This window comes from Filicampus tigris, chromosome 12 (genome assembly GCF_054856515.1).
Source record: "Filicampus tigris isolate MCC_2025a chromosome 12, RoL_Ftig_1.0, whole genome shotgun sequence".
Taxonomy (NCBI): Eukaryota; Metazoa; Chordata; class Actinopteri; order Syngnathiformes; family Syngnathidae; genus Filicampus; species Filicampus tigris.
In genome coordinates, this window is record NC_141228.1 from 11,957,643 (window position 1) to 11,975,362 (window position 17,720).

At 40.9% G+C, this 17,720-nt stretch overlaps 1 protein-coding gene across 3 annotated transcripts; it reads left to right on the forward strand.

The window, feature by feature from the left end:
* The first annotated feature begins 260 nt into the window (after nucleotides 1-260).
* Nucleotides 261-17,273, forward strand: LOC147138379 (cortexin-1-like). Of its 3 annotated transcripts, XM_086048498.1 has the most exons (4): nucleotides 261-373; nucleotides 3,739-3,857; nucleotides 14,502-14,788; nucleotides 15,306-17,273. In XM_086048498.1, the coding sequence occupies exons 3-4, from the start codon at nucleotides 14,699-14,701 to the stop codon at nucleotides 15,636-15,638; spliced, it is 423 nt and encodes a 140-aa protein (XP_085904624.1). In that variant the 5' UTR covers nucleotides 261-373; nucleotides 3,739-3,857; nucleotides 14,502-14,698; the 3' UTR covers nucleotides 15,639-17,273. The 3 variants fall into 3 exon arrangements, with proteins under 3 accessions (XP_085904624.1, XP_085904626.1, XP_085904625.1); XM_086048500.1 differs by having other exon boundaries at nucleotides 14,502-17,273; XM_086048499.1 differs by lacking the exon at nucleotides 3,739-3,857 and having other exon boundaries at nucleotides 275-373.
* Nucleotides 17,274-17,720: the final 447 nt, after the last annotated feature.

The window sequence follows — 17,720 nt, forward strand, 5'->3', positions numbered from 1 at the left end:
CTGCGAATAGCTATCGTCACAGGATTAAAAAAGAGAGCCGACTCAATTTTCAAAGGTATAATTTCCACGGTATGTCACTAGTGCACGTATACCTAATGTTATGGCAAGTGACATTTCAGAAACAGTAAAACCACTGGCATTGGGTGTCACGTATCTTTATTACAAGCAGGTAGAAAAAGTCGTTGTCCGATTGGCTGCCGACTCGACGTGGGCGCGGCTTGAAGAGAGTGGCTGCTTTTTGCGGAGGGCTTCCAGTCCGTGCAAAAGCGCCGCTGAGCAGCAGCAAGAGAGGAGGCGGAGGCGGAGGAGGAGGAGGCGGAGGACAGCATCGCAAAGTTTGAGGCTGCACTTGGGGAACCGCGCGTGGAATCAGGTTCGTACAACATTTGTTTTCTGCTTAAAAGGCTTGCTTTAAAAAATACAAAACAATAAGCTCACCACTGATTGACCTCATCGTGACTGCAGACATATCAGGCTGATTGACGACATTTAAAGCAAAGTTGCATTTTCCACCATGCTAGTGTTGTCCATGCTCAGCATGCCATTTAACATTACACTATGTGCATTAAGTTTAGAAACTAAACAGAGTATGGTCTAATTGACCAGTGTTTCTCAACCTTTACTGAGCCACAGCGCGTTTTTAGAAAAAGAAGAAAAAAAAAACCCCTCACGGCTCACCACCAAACAAAAAAATCCAACACCCTCACTTCAAAAAAGTTGCTACATAGGTTGATTACAGCATTTCACTGCTACCATCTATTTCAAGAGCATTTCATTGTTCTGCTTGCCACTCTACGTAGCTGGCATAGATAAATGGGCAAATATACCTTTCTTCCCAATTAAATAAAACACATGGTTAGTGGCATATTAGAAAATACTACTTACGCCTTATATAAACACTATACTGTATGTTATTTTACGTTGATATTTATCAAGCTAACACTTTATATGCATATCAACCAGAATGCATTTAACCACACCTTCTTACTTGAATTTATTTGCAGCCTCATTGCCACATCATGCACCAGCGTGCCATGAAATTGCAATGACACTACTTGTGTGGAATTCCCATTTAGCCAGGAGTAAGACACCTTGAGGTTATTGAATAACCCTGCCGGATAGACGTCTTTCTTATTTCGCAGGAAGCTCTGTTGTGGCTCACTAGGATTGTACATGTGCCTAATCAGTCATCCACTTGCATGAATCTTCGAATCAAAACTGTCACTCAGAAAAGTGAATCTCATTTTTCCATCATGATGTAATCTTAGTTTTGAAAATGCATGCTGGACAGAAGAGGTGCATAAGATGTCGTGTTATATCACAGACAAGTGTTGTGATGTGAAATAAGTGACATGGCAAGAAGTGCGCAGGGATCGGAAATCTGGGTCTGAATAATTAACTAATTGCTGGATAATTGCCCTCTTGTTAATGATTAGCTTTGGTTGCATGACTTTAATGATGTTAGGTGATGCTCCTTCCTTTCTGTTTCTTTGCAGTTTTCAGGAGAATAATATGTCGGAGATATTAGCATTAGTTTGCATTTTCATGTATTTGTTATTACTTTTGTTGCAAATCATAGTCCCCTATGTGGTTACATTTTTGAGGAAAGCTCACTAAATAATGGTTACAAAATTGAATGCACACACCCATCCTGGCATCTGTGCTACAGGCCACAATATTAGGTACACTTGCTCAGCTTTGCTCAGACACTGTCAGAAAGGTGTTCATTTAACAATGTATTTATTATTTTGGCTGTGGTTCTGTACTGACTTGGACTAAGGGATGCGTGTAATTTTGGTCTCACAAGAGGTTCTGAAAGTCACTTTACACTTTTTTTTTTATTAAGAGACATGTTTTAATACAGCCATATTTTGATAGGGATGTTTAATGAAAATTATTAGTGCATAGTGACTTTCCAAACACACTGTAGGTGTGATTGATTATTTTTTAATAGTACATTAATAAATTGAGTCAAATTAAAATTCCTGTAGATGCGTTTTTAAGGTGGTTTTACTCCTCCAACATACTTTAAACAAACTTAAACTTATGAAAATACATTGAAACCTTTGAAAAAAAATACTTTTGAAAATATTCCTTAATGCTTGTTCTCATTTACACAATTGTACAGTTTGCTAAATAAGAGGTCAAGTGTGCTCGCTTCAAGCTATTTGCCACTCCCAGTTTTCTGTAAAACTAAAAAATAAAATAAGATAATTAAATATAATATATCATGGGAAACATAATAGACAGGGTAACAGAATTTAGCATTTAGCAATATAAACAACTGGTACTACAACACACACAGAGCATACAGCCAGAATCACAGGAATATGCTCTTTTTGCTCTGTGGGAACAAGTATAGTGGTACCTCTACTTACGGACGTCTCTTCATATGAAATTTTTGAGTTACAAGATGCCTCAACAGGAAAATATTACCTGTTGTTATGAAAGAAATTTCAAGATACGAAAGACGAAATCCGAAAAATACAGTGTAGGTTCTGCCACTCGCAGCTCCGGAGTTTCCCGAACGCAACATACTCATAGCTGCTCTGCCATTGGCTAGCCTAGCATCTTCCTGGCATCCCATTGGCTAAGAGGGACCTCTACCGTATGTGTCTATGTGTGTAGAATAGACAGGTAGATAGATATCTGTGATAATTATGTCTATGCAGCGTCCTCGTCAGTCGCCCCTCGGGCCATGAGGTGTTCCGATTTTATGTGAATTAGAAACGAGGAAAAGAAAAAAAGGAGAAAATCGTTTTTTTTTGTCCATGCAAACAAAGCAAGAGATAATAGAAAAGTATGAAAAGGGGATGCGTTTGGTTGATCTCGGCAAAGCATATGACCGGGGTTACTGCACTGAAAATGACATTGTATGTCTCCCCAAAATAGTTTTTTTCACGTGTTGAAAATGATTCCTGGGCCAAGCCTAGAGGCAACCAATATACTGTACTGTAGTCAAACTCTACTTTGCCTCCATATGCACTCTCAGCTTACCATTGGTGATAAATAGACAACAACAGCCGAGGTAATGCTGATCTCCAGGAAGCCCCCGCCAGCATCGTGCCGTAATGACCTGTAACTGGAGCAGAGTGGCCGAGGAAAATGAAAACCGTGGTGGGTTTGCCCCGTGAAGACCTCTTGTGGTTTACCAGGAGGATGTACAACATAACAAACAGCACATTAGTGAATCAGCACACACACTGTGCCACGGCCTGTCTGTGTTATTAGCTACCATATCTGCTGTCATTTATTCTTCATCGCCCACCACGGCGGCATCTTTATGACACTGTCAGGCCCCTCTTAAAGACACCAAATTGTCTTCGCCTCTTTGTTTTGACAGCCGTAATTTAAATGCTATTATACGCTTCACTACTAAAATGACTTTTTCAAGTGGCTGTGTGGGGAAAATGACCTGCATGGCTATATATTTTTTGATATCGCGGTTTATTGCCCCTGAAGTAATAGCAATGTCACAGTGAGTGTGATTCAATTTGGCTGTATGTAATGTGGCTCTGTAGCACACAAGGTCATAAACAACCCATTTGGTGTCATTTAAAGACACCCACCGCCACCTAGCCAGACACCCACCCTTCATGCTTAGCTCCCAGGGAGAGTCTATTAACTGGAAATCCTGTGGTAAAAAAAAAAAAAAAAAAAGTGAGGACATGTGTCAATGAAAAATGCTGATGGTCCGCAGAGGAAAGTGTGCAGATAATCTTTCCCATTTTTTTCCAGGCCAGATGTGTTTGGCCTCCTCTGGTGCGCAAGGCTTTCCGACCCACCGCCCCCTTTCTCCACTCCGCCGTAAGCTCAATAATGTAATCAGCTGCACAGATGGCCTTCACTTCAGCAAGGTGATGTGTCCGTGTCTTTGTTATGTCTTTTCTTGTGCCTTTAAGCACTACTTACGAGTCCAACCGGTGGCTTCTTTTGTCATGGGCGTTCGGGGCAGTCAGCAGGGTCTCGCTGATCTTTATGGTTCGAATTAGCATTTTATCGCCCGAGTACATTACATGGACTGGCCTACACTGTACATCATGGACTGGATTTACGTTGCCAGTACAAGCACTGAATTTATGCATATAACCCAGTGTTTCCCGACATTTATCTAGCTATTTATTCCACCTGTTATCATCAGCCGGTCACTTGTTTCAACCAATCAGCTTCCGCCGGCCACTCGCGTCTTGTCCAGGTGGACCATGTTGTCCAGTCAGTTTGCTTGTATTTATTTTTGGTTCGTTTCAGCCATTAATGGTCCATTATTGATGTTGCTGACATTTGACATCTAACGCTTGTTATGTTATGATTCTTTTTGTTGTGAGTTCAGTAGTTTATTCCCTGAGCCTCTTTACTTTGAGACCTGCTTTTTTTTCAGACTTTATTCATTTAGTGTTTCGATAATTCCACACACCTTGTTTATGTTTTTTCTTCTTTTGAAAAGAAATTCTTTTATTCCTGTTCCCCAGTCATGCCTCCTCGCTTCCCTGCACTTGGGTCCACACTTTGCCCTCACACTCCACCACACAAACTGAAAACCATGACAGAAGGCAACCATATTATTTATATTAGATTAGATTGGCTGGCGACCAGCAGGATGTATCCCGCCTACCGCCCCAAGTGAGCTGGAATAGGCTTCGTCACACCCGCAACCGTAGTGAGGATAAGAAAATAGATGGACGGACATACACCAAACAAAAATGTCACAACACAGTATAAATAATGGGTAATGCGATCTGAGTTTGTTTAATTGAACTCATATCTGATGTTCTCTTAGCCATGATTTATGAATGGCAACAGGTTGCTACATGGATTTATTATACCGTCTGCCATCTAAAGGGTGCGCATTTAATTGTTCTGCCTGCCAGTGTACGTAGCTGGCATAGAGAGAAGAATGAAGATATATTTTTAATTAATGATAATTTAATGATAATTTTCAGACGAACTAAGAGAAATTGCATGATTTTCCATGACCCCCCAATGATCTTTCACAGCACACTTGTGTGCCACGGCACTCTGGTTTGGAATCACGCTTTGTGTATGAAATGGAGTATATACTGTAAGTAAAGCTGCCTTGCCTACTTTCAAGTGGTTTCCCATATGACAAGACAACACAAAAGTAAACAGTAGTGAAAAAAAGAACACTAATATTGAAATTACTTACAGGTTGTTATGCAAGCAACCTCAGTGTTATTCCATTTGGTGCACAAAAATCAATTTTCTAATTTAATGCTCCATTTACCTCTAATGTACCATATATAAACCATATAAAACACATTATGCTTTTATTGTCATTTTGGTTTACTGGAGGTGATTTACCGCATTGTGTCCAATTGACAATGACATGTCAAGAGAACCTTGAACCGCATGAACCGTGTCCAGCCTTAGGACACATTGCAACAACAATCTTTGTATATTTTGCCACAAAGATGACCATGTTGTGAGAATAATCCCCATTCCCATGTTAGCTTGGTTGGAGGTTTTCATATGATTCCCAGGTCAGTAGTTTAGTACTTTGTGTGTGTTTTGATATTGACAGCTAGACATAAACAATACATGACAAATGACTTGTTGACATAAATTCCTGATCATGACAATGGTCGTGATAATCCTCTCTTTATGAGGCAGGCAGACAGAGGGTAGCTTTAGAACTTTACATTCACCTTCTTACCAAACCTTTTGCTGTTGGTTTTGTAAGCCATGCTAGATTTGTCTAGGTCTACAATGTTGTCCCCGGCATCCTTTAACAGTCTTGCTTACAGCAGATTGCCTGATTGAGATCAGGAGTGTTGGTAATTAACCGATGGGCTCATGGCCATCAGACAATCAGTGTTGGAAGGGATCACATATATATATATATATATATATATATATATATATATATATATATATATATATATATATAAAAAGATGTTGATATAATCAGTCTATGAAGGCACCAGCTCTAAGTAGATGGACATCAGCATGTAGTATAATGTTTGAAGTTGTTTATCACAGCCCTTCAACCCCATATGGCATTCCTCAGAGAGCTTGTCAAGGTAACATCACAGCATGAGTTTTTCTGATTCTGCCCTTATCACTGTAGTGTTTCATTTCCAAAAATGACACTAAAATAAACCTATTAGTATCATTTCATCCCCTCACCCAAAGATAATTGAAAAGAGAATCATTAAAGTGAAATCAACCCAAACATATTTTTTTCAAGAATATGTTCCCAGCATGCCCACTAGTTGAAACACGGCATTCTGATTGATATTGCGTTTGTGGACTATGAGTTAAGTAGCAAAATCCACCCCTTTTTAGCCATCTCAGGGGGCGGCTATTTTGTCACTTCTGTCGAGTGAAAATGGCATCACAACTGCTCAGGGCTCAGGTAACGACCAATCATGGCTCAGCTTCAGAAAACAGGTCAGCCGTGATTGGTTGTTACCTGAGCCCTGAGCAGTTGTGATGTTATTATCACTCGAAAGAAGTGACAAAATGGCCGCCCCCGGAGATGGCTAAAAACGACTGGATTTACTCTTATTCCAGGCAGAATGCCTTGTTTTAACTAGTGGGCTTGCATAGAACATGTTCTTGAAAAAAGTATATTTGGGTTGACTTCCCCCTTTTAGGAATCAGATCGATAAGCAGTATCAATGAAATGGCTGAATCACTTCCCAGCCCATCTTTTGTCAGACACACTGAACATCTTGTCAAGAGTCTTACTCGATGAGTGGAAGTAGTGCAAAGGGAGGAGCAGCTACTAGTGTGCTTATACCTCTCCAGCGTCTGCGTTGTAGGCCCTGTTGTTGAAACATGCAGTACCCCAAAAACATTGTTCTACTTCCTGTCTAATCATCGGCATCCTCGAGAGACCTGCAACATAAAACTTTCTCGCTCCTTTCCTGCTGACTCTCTGCCCTGCCAGCTTGATGCTTCTTGCGCGTCGTGTTGTGTGGGTAGAGCATGTAATATATATGGCCTTCGTCTTGGGCCGGAATGACGGGTTGGCATCGTCTCCGTTCTGTCCCGGTGGATTTGACAGACGGGCTGCTTGATGGAAGAGAAGTGCCGTTTTCAGACTTTAAGAGTGCTGACATCTCCATATTGCACTGCTTCTCATCTTCTTTCAGTCATATTTTTCTTTTCCTCTCCTCCTCGCTTGCTCTCTCCATTCAACCTCCAGATGTATCTGATTGATGCCTTGCGACCTCCCGAGCTCCCCAGGTAGCTGCGGAATGAAAGGGTGAATCACAGCCATTAGCATTCTCCTTAACGCCTTTTCTCCTTCCTCTTATCCGCTTCTATAGCCGTCCATTTTGACCTCTCTCCACTTATGCCTTCCTTTAATTCAACTTTTATCTGTCAGTACAGTATTGTGCTTTTCCTAATGTTTTCACTCCTAGACCTTCAATTACTGAAGAAAATAGCTTACGAAAAGCTATAACGTTAGTTTTTGGATCCAGTGTTTTTGGGCACATAAAAAGTAAAAACATTGTTGTTGTTTTTTTACATTTTTGATTGATTATAATGTGTGCTCGAAAATTATACAGAAAGAAATATTCATCCAATGTTCAACTTGTGCAAACATTAGGCCTCTGTCTGCTTGACCTGCTTGCTACCAGTTGTGGACCTGTCCGACTCCTGATTGTATGAATATTTCATGTGTCGGATTGGTGAATTAAATATAGGATGTAGGTGGGGGTGATTGGGCTGACGTTTATTAACTCTGACTGGAGGGATTGGGGGCTTTGGAGAGTAGGGGGGGAGGGCGATAAGGGCAATTTTATAACGGGACGCAAGTGACAACACTGCAGAGTGTTGAGGGGGACTGATGGAAATGATGGTCAGATATGTGCTGCAACTGCCCGTGGGCAAGAGCGATAGAGTGGGCGTGTCTATGTGTGTGTGCGCGCTATGGATTTCTAATTAAATTTGAAGGGTTGGTACTTGTGTGTTGGACGCATCTTTAAAATGAGGCTCGCATGGCTTTCAAAATATCAGGCTTTCAATATTTTGATTGGCTCTATTAGAAATGTATTAATTTAACAACATACCATTTAGGCTTTATCATTTAAAGGCAAGATATCTAATATAGTTCTAGTGGTTCAGGTGCATCTAATGTTATGGCTTATCCCACGAATATTGACCGGTGACCAGCTCTAACCGTATCTAAAGACGTCAGATTTAAGCTGAGACATACTGGTGCTCCACACTGTCAGGGACAGTGACACAAACAACCAGAGGAGATGACACGACGGGCCTGAGGCGACGTCTGGAAATCTGATCCCGCTTGACGTCTTTGGAGAAAGGAGTGCGCACACACACCAGACACATCCACACACACGACACTAACTTCTCCTCCCGGCTGCTGTATTTGCGTAAATGGGCCCTCTTTAAGAACAGTTCGTCAGAAATGTACAAAACAAGCTGTGATGTGAAATCTAAAGAATTGTGAATACGGAAGTGGAAGAAGTAACCTTGAAAGCTTTAAAATTGCTGATAGAGGAATAGACCACATGTTCTCTTGAGCTGAGGCTAAAATGATAGATGGTGGGGCAGGTTCCCAGATGGAATTGCTTGCTGTTGTTGAGAATCACAAAGAGCTTGTTCTTTTCCCCTTGCTCCTTCATCTGTGTACTCTTCCATTTGTCTTGCCCTCAATATCCCTCGCTCATTTGTCTGCTTTGCCACAATGTCAAGTTTCTCGGTGAGCTGATTGGAACACTTTCCAACAGCAGTGGACCACTTTTTCTCTTTTCCAGTCGCCATTTATCACCCTGATGAGGGCAAAGTGTTGGAGCAGTACATATTATTTTGACGTAACCCCACATAGGGCACGCATCGATATGGAGTGGAACCCATGAGCTCAAACACAATTGGTTGCGCGATGTTGTATGGCTTCTAATTTGTTCGGATTTCACATTTTTCTCATAAGGAATAAATAATAAAAAATAGGAAAATTTGCCTCAAAATTGAAAACTTATTTTGTGCTTTTTTTTTTTTTTTCAAATCCGTGTAAAAAAAACATTAGGCCTACTCACGTTGTAATCTAGGGTAGTATAAGACCCACTGCAAGCACAAATAAGCCTTGTCTGCCATATAGTGGATAATGGTGATATTACAACTTAAAACTATACAGTGGAACCTCGCTATTCGTGGGGGATAGCCGGTAGCCAAAATCTGCATATAATTGACAGCCAATGAAATGTATTGGACATTGTTTTGTTGAACCTCAAAAAATTATTTCAAAAAAACCAAAAAGAAAAAAATATGCTACTATGAAAAAAAAGTTATCTTTTAAATAAAATGATGGGAAATAAAGCAATTGTTTTTGAATCCGATTCATCGATTATTCAAATAATCATTACTTGTAGCCTTACTTGAATGAGCGCCATATGAAGGGTTAATTCAAAGTGCTCTGCCTTTCCTGTGGTAACATTTAGTTTTAAAAGGTCAGCGGTCTTGAGTGCTCCTCATTTGCATGCACACTGGCTGAAAGAACATTTCGCTCGCCCTCCGTGTGTCTGTTTGTCTTTCTACGGGCATCTCGCACACAAATGCCCTCCTCCCGCTGCTTGTCCAAGCGCAACCTACGGCTGTGAGGAGAGAGACAATAGAGTATTTAATTGTCAAACTTTATCATCCTTATTGTAGCTAGCGCCTGTCTGCCAGGCGAATTACGACGCGTGAGGAGACGTCTGGGGGTGAGCTAAGAGTGCAAAGAGAAATGACTCCACAGACACTTTGTCTCTCTCAGTGGCTAAAAATACCTCTAATGCTGGATTGCGCTTCTTCATTGTACATGCTTGCAGGTTAATTTATAGACCATGGACTTTTTTCCCCCCACTATTTTTGCTTCTTTAGTGTTCAAGGTGACCTACTTGCCTACATGTTCATTAGCAGCACTCCACAGGTGGCAGGTCCCTTAGGTGATGAATGAACTCAAGGACTCATGAATAGTCACATCAAGTCAATATCAATGACACATTTCTGTCAAGCAGTATAGTTCAGTTCAGTTTGGATACAGTGGCAGTGTTTGATAATTAATACACACCAATGATCGTTTGCAACTATACGTGTATATAGTACAGTACAGTGGTGCCCCTTTGTTCCGTGACCTTGCTTAGCTCAAAACTCTTGTATCTCAAATCATCTTTCCCCATTGAAATGAATGAAATGGTGTTCATTTGTTCCGGCCTCCCCAAAAAAACAACAAATGTTTGGGTAATGTGTTTTTTAACAAAGAAAATAAAACCCTATGATATCGTACTGACATATACCGTAATCAAATGGCATATAAAGAACTAAACATTTTGTGCGTCATGATTTAACTCAATGAGGCTCTTTCTGGTGTGCACAGCCTATATACCGCATGTTATGCAGACACAAATGAAGAAGAGTTTCACACCCACTTTAAGTGTCTCAGTAAGCTACAGTAATATTAGTTGTTTGTTGAAAACTCCACCCATGCCCATAGTTAGACTGCGCTTTGCGCCAACATTTCTCTGCATTTACCCATTAATAATCCTTATTTTAAACCCTACTTGACATTTCACATGGCATGTTCTGATATTATTGATTGACTGATGGGCCAGTTATGCTTGATTCCTATATGATTTCTGCCTAGCAACGTGGTAATCATATGAAATAACCAAAAAGAAAAATCACAGTTCACCTTCAATTCTACCCTCGAGAAAGGTACACAATCTGAAATTGCCTGAGGTGCCATTCAAACAATTTCTCAATGCTTCTACAATTTAATTAATGTCAGAACAATGTCTTTGGTCAGGTTATATATAACAAATCAACACTGACAGCAGTGAGCCAGTTTGTGGCTTGGTTTTGTTGCACGAGCGTGCGTGCGTGCGTGCGTGTGTTTGGATGTGTGTGGGTGTGTGCATGTGTGAATGCCAGATGGAGACTTGCTTGGAGGGACAGCATGAGAAACAGGGAGAACCAAAAAGCACCAAACAGCAAACTTTTGGGGGCAGTTTTTGTATGTGGCCTGTGACTGGAGGCGCCCGATTTTAATCTCCTTGCATTAATGGCTGAGGTGCCCTTGCCCGCTTTCCTCAGATATGTCCACTTTGTGAGACTTCAAACAAGCATCCACTCCTGTAGTCACCCAACATTTCCATTAGGCATTCTTCCTCCCCACAGTGGGTTGCGCTTCTGTTTTAGTCTCGATTTCCTGACTTTATTATAATTGGCAAGATTTTCAGTCATTGTTCATGCAGTGGCCATCTGCTATTTTAGCATTGTTGTCTATGTATTCCAATAAAATCTAATTAAAAAGGATTTAAACAGGCTTTCCTGCCTCAGATCCTGCATTATAAAGGATTTTTGAATGGCATAATTTTTTATGATAACGATGAAGAATACCTGAGCATAAGATAAGCAAGTAAACAGAAAGTAATACCCAGTAACACTTAGTTAGGGTTCATATGATAGGTTGGTACAATTTGCTATGATAATAATAATAAAATAGATAAATAATGATAATAATAATAATGATAATAATTGTTTTTACTGTTTTGTTATTGTGATTCAGTTACTGTTTTGTTCTATAACATTTAGAAAACAGGCAAAAACGTTGATCATTGTTTTCCAAAGTAAGAGCAGCAAATGTCTTGTTTTGGTTAAACACAAAGATTACCAATCTGCTTTCACGAAGGACTACGTAAATCAGAGAGTATTTACAGTTAAGAGGCTGAAATCAGAGAATTTTAACTATTTTAAGTGAAACAGTGGCTCCAAACAATTGACTGATTAGTATTGACACCTCTAATTCACTCTTTATTTTCACATTTCCGAATTGTGCCACTTGAGGAAAAGACAAAAATCTGAATTGTGTCACTTAAACTGATACTTCAACACTTGAAATGCAAATTGAATATACTGTAAAGCCAGTTGGGCTCTGGGCTCTGCCGATTCGGTTTATTGGAGCCCAGAGTTCAAAGCAAAAATTATGAAGCAGCATTTTGCTGTTATGCTGCACAAAATGGCATAAGCTAGTGAAGTCAGACCCAAGTGTAAACGCTTTTAAATCCAGGTTAATAACTATGCTCTTTTCCCCATACCTATGGTTAGGGTCTTTGAAAGCATTTTCAAAACAAATGTTTCCCAAATCTGATTTTTTGCGCTATACGTTTTAGTAATTTTAGCAAGCGACTTTGTATTTCAAATGTATGTAACTCTTTTATTTGTAAATACTTTTAAATGATGTATTTTTAATTATGTGAAGCACATTGAGCTAATGCGCTATGTAAATGAAGCTGCCTTGCCTACCTTGACCCACGCCACGTAAATTTAGCCTTAGCGTTTTGTTTGTTTTTGCAGCATTGCATATTAATTCCCCATGTGTGATGTTGCATTACTTTCTGTAGTCTAAATGAAAAATCACTCTCATTGAAAACGTTGCAGCTTGTGCTCAAGCTGTATTGTTGCCGGGCTCTTTTTGCTCACTTGCGCATGTGGGTGTATTTGCGTGGGTATACAGAGGAAAGTATGATTCCCCGGCCACTTGAGAGGTAACACTGACTACTGTCTTCAGGTCTGATGACTTATGTCGATGTTAGCTTGAAAGACGCGTGCGTGTGCATGTGTGTGTGCGAACATGGGGATACCAAACAAGAAGGCTGGGGCCAAGAATCGAGTCCCAAATCTCAGCTGTGAGAAAGATGTGCAAACCACAGCCACAATAATATACCACTGTTAAAATAATACCCTTCAGAGAGGCAGGTGTACCTAATGACATGTCTTGCAGACGAAATGCCAAAGCGGATTCACTGTCTTGCTCAAGGAGACTTCAGCACTCCACAAACTGACAACCTTCTGTTTACAAGGCAGCCATCAAACCCTCGCCATCATAGTAATAATGTCCTTGAAAGGACCTCCAAGGTTTTAACCTATTTTGGGTTTTTTGTTACTCAGCCACACACACACACACACACACCGCGTTGTATCTTTCCATCCAGCTTCCAGGCCCAATCGGTGCAACAAGCACCCTGAAGACAGCCACCGATAGGCAACATTGACAAAGACGGATAGATGGGTTAGAGGCAAATAAAAAGCATTTCCCTTCTCCCGTGCGCTGCTAATCAATCACCGAAGCAACGTGCGCCCTGCCCATCCGTCACCTCCTCTATTCATCTTCATAAGTTCATTGTCCATCATCCGCAAACCCGCGTGGGTGTCACGTGTCTTCAGTGATTTGAAACCCAGTCGGTCACAGGAGAGTCGATGAGTGATTTTAGATTATTGATGAGGCTCCACTTCCCGTCACCTTTTGGGATGAATGAGGGTACACAATGAGTGTCCGTGTAACCGTGCACTGACAAATGAGGGTTGATGTAATCCCATCCCGGCGACCATAATCACTATTCATTACAGCTAATGTGGCCATCATCAGCTTCATTACAAGGTATGTGTGCACAGCTGGCTAACATCACTGTCAGTTATTACTTATTAAGAGTACTAATGATAGCAATACGGTGGAAGGATGAAATGAACAAGGTGTGACTTCATGTCGTCCTTATGCTGTTCATTATAAGCAATTGAATGTCAATTCAATATTTGGATGTCATAACGCATCATAACTGCTCGGATGGGAATTGACAGTCGGCCCCGCCTCTACTCTGTCCATCGAGGCTTTTTTGTCCGAACTCTCGAGGCTTACGGCCATTGAAGAGTGCACAACCTTGTCTGATCTCAGAAGATGAGCATGTTCATGTTCTGGATCCCCCATAGTCTAGCGCGAGGGCGGGAAAACCTTTGAGGCCAAGGGACCCATTTATAAACTGATACATTGCCCAGGTCATTTGGAGATGAAAGTATATAATATAAAGATGAAAATGTTAAAATTGTGTATTCAAACATTAATAACATTGGCCAACAGCAAATTTTAATCAGATATGGCTTTAGGTGGCCCGAAACATATTTTTGACAGATTTCCAAAATGTCTTTACTTGTTTCTAACACATCAGGATTTTAAGATTGTAAAGTTAGCGTCAGTTGGCAAACTAGTGCACCAGAAGTGGTCTGACTAAGTTTCAAAATAAGAAACTTATTAACAGGAATTGCAGTGCTAGCTGCCTTAATCTTGATGTCATATCCAAACGTTATGCACACTTGCCTATTTGTCCCTTTTTGTCCTTTTACCCATTTTAACTATTTATGTTCTCATACTTCAAATAGTTCTCATGTTCAAAGAAACACTGATTGTGATCTTGTAATCACAGCCAATTGTAATTAAAATTTTGATCAAATACAATATGAATATCATTGGAGGGAATGGTAAACTATTTTAGATTGATACATATACATAGAGCTAGACATTCCTCCTTGCGCCTATGATGGACGGCCATTTTGTAGGCGATGAACGATTGACGGGAAACTCAAAAAAATAGTCGGACTAAGCATAGTCGGAAGCCTTTTATTTCCGTCTATGTTATTGTCTATTTTCGAGGTGAGCCCCGCCCCCCCAACTAACTAGAGTATCCAACTTTTTTTTTCAGATGTCGAGTGAATCGGAGCTGCAGTAACTCATCCATCGCTGACGTCATGTCTGCAGACGACGTCACCTTGAGCACATTCTAAGACCCAACTATCGGACTCGTCTTTTATGAATGAAGTTCACACATTTGTCAGACTCACGCTGACTATTTTCTACCTCCGGTTGCTTCACCATTAGTCGTTTTTTTTTTTTTTTTTCATGTGTGTGTCGGTCATCCCTAAGGGAAATGGTGAGAAGAACTTCTGTGGACACTTGACGCCTCAGACCCACTTATCACTCTTCATCTTGGTAGGCAGTGGGAGGACTTTTTGTAACATCCTGTTTGCTATTTTTGCATTGATTCGTCCACTGAACAAGACGGTAGAAAAACCTTATCAGTATTGGCGGCCTGACGCCCATACACAACTCTACTCAACTGCTCCTGTTTCTTAATTAGCGCCGTATCAGTTCCCTGAACATTGACCTTGGCTTGCCGCGACTTCCTGTCTTCTCTGATTATTGCCCCTAAAAATACTTTTGCCTGAGTGCCGCCACTGCAGACGGTTTTGCAATTTCCCTCATAAATAGTCTGCATTCATATAATTGTGTGGTTCGTTGTCACGTCGGATTAGGAACACAGTTGTCACTGGAACGGGCCAACATTTGACAAAAGACACCATAGGAAACACCGATCTGGAAATAGCTCGACTTAACACCCAATCTTTGGTTTAAACTCCAAATAAGATTTGCAAAAGACCACAATCAGTCGCTCATGAACACCTTCCCTTCCTTCTCCTCACCTCCCCCCAACACACCAACCATCCAGTCGGTGTGCAAGCCCTGCCTCCGGGCCCCGTGGAGGATGAGCGATGGGACCACGCTCGACTACGAGTTGCTGCTGTCCCCGGCCGGCTCTTCCCTCCCCGGCGGCGCTGGCGTCGGCGGCAGCAGCAGCAGCCCCCCGCTGGCCTTGGCGGGGGTGGACGCCGAGCAGCGCACGGCATTGGCCTTCGTGGGCCTCCTCATGCTCTTCCTGGTCTTCCTGCTGGTCAGGTGCTTCAGGATCCTGCTGGACCCCTACAGTCGCATGCCCGCATCATCCTGGACTGACCACAAGGAGGGGCTGGAAAGGGGTCAATTTGATTACGCGTTGGTGTAGGAGGGGTTCAAGAAGGGTAACATTGCACTCGGATACAGTCCTTCAGAGCTTTGAAATGAAATCCAAATGTGGACAATGAATCATATTGTGAACACACTCCAGGAGTTGTTTTTTTTTTTTGTAAATGTTTGTGTAAAATCCTGGTTTTGTTGACGTGTGTTAGTGTAAATATGAGGCATACCATGACTGCAGTCATACAAACCAGCAGGACCACAAAAAGCCAAAATAATGAAGCTGCCTTAATCTGACCTGTTGTACTTAGCTTGACAGCACAGCACAGCATCACGTGAGAAAAATATAAATACATTAATTTTCATCATTACACACATTGATTTAAGGCGGGGGGGTTCAAATGTTGGACAGTGAGAGAATACAAAACAGCTAAATGGAACTATAGTCTAATATATTTAACGAATTGCATTGATTCTATTGCACTGAGCCACCAGACACGATTTCCATTTCTGGTTCTATGCCAGTTCTGGTTTCATGATTTTACTTTTTATCCTTACTGGACTGTGGTGGCAACACATAGGGCCCTATTTTCATAGACACCTCCCCCCATCTTAATTTTCTTGCCGGGGGGAGATGTTTACCGTGTTTGGGAATTTGGCAGACTGCGCTGCGCTTCTCTGGACATTCCAGCAGACCGAAGGACGTTTTCTGCTACATGTCCCGGGCGCACCTGGCAATTTGGTGACAGAAAGTAGACTACACTTTAGACCAGGTGAAACATGGTCTAAGTTGTGGCACAGGTGGATTTTAGTGGATTTGATACAGGTGCAGGCAGACAGATTCTGAGCTCCCTGGACGTGTGTGGTTGATGTCATCGTATTTCGACTTTTGAGTCCTACTTCTTCAGAAAATCCACCATCAGTCTTGTGGTTTATTTGATTTGCCCTCACTAACGAATAGATTTTCTTAAATCTCTGTGTAAGGAAAAAAAAAGAAACACATTTGCTTCCGCAAGCTGCTTCCCTTACACTTTGAAAGCTGCTGATCTAAGGTTTACATTTGGACAGCTGACATCAGAGTGCGCCGCTAACACACAGGCAAAAATGGCGAGTTTACACTTAAGCAGAGGGCCCTTTAATTAATCATGGTTGTTACAAAGCATCCATTAATTATGTGCTCATCAAGCATTGCACATGCTAACATTTTTTTTTGTGCTGATCGCATTTGTAAATGTTGATCTTGTGAAGCACTGCAACTTCAGATGCTTTTCAAGCCACAGCAGGTAGTTTGTGTCTCCTTCAATTCTTATCAGTGTTGTGTGTTTGTGTCTATAAATTGAGAAGCCATATTGATCCTATATATACATTTCTATATTTAAGTAGACATAAGCTCTTACTACTGCTAGTACAGTTCATGTTAATTGTTTCTTTTGCTTGACGTGTGGTGATGAAGCAAAAGCAACCTTTAGGTAAAGTATTGCTTTATTTTTCTAATCTTGACTCAAGTTTGGGAGTCTCCTTTTTGCTATCTTCCCGTCCTTCCTGATTATGTAAAATTGCACTGTCGATTTTGAAAGTAGTGACTCAGCCGTGTCTTTGAGGGAGGCAAAGCTGATTGCTTTTCTTTGTCTTTCTGTTTTGTAAAGACATCTTTTTCACTTTTTTGCTTTGGTTTTGATACACTGGGTATGATCAGTCAAAAATAAATAAATAAATATATATATATATATATATATATATATATATATATATATATATATATATATATATATATATATATATATATATATATATATACATTTCCTCTTCAACTGTGTGTGTGCTTTTTATTGATCCCACATTTACAAACTAAAGTATGTGTATTTTAGTTTTGTATGCACATAAAGCAGAACTGACCTGATTGACAGCTATTCAATTTCATCCTTCCCTTTTCTATAGCGCCTATCTCCGCCAACTTTGGGCAAGAAGTGGGGTCCACCCAGGATTGGTTAAGAGTCAGCTCATAGGACATTTTGACAACCATTAACATTTACATTCATATCTATTGACAATTTCGAGTTTTTGCTTAACCTAAAATGCACGTTTATGGAATGATGAAGGCTCCAGCTGAGATTTGAAGGCCACTGTACTG

Coding starts and splice junctions, on each gene's coding strand:
- LOC147138379 (XM_086048498.1), top strand. CDS start 14,699: ATGTGTGTGTCGGTCATCCCTAAGGGAAATGGTGAGAAGAACTTCTGT. Junction 14,789..15,305: donor ACTTATCACTCTTCATCTTG/GTAGGCAGTGGG, acceptor CCAACCATCCAG/TCGGTGTGCAAGCCCTGCCT.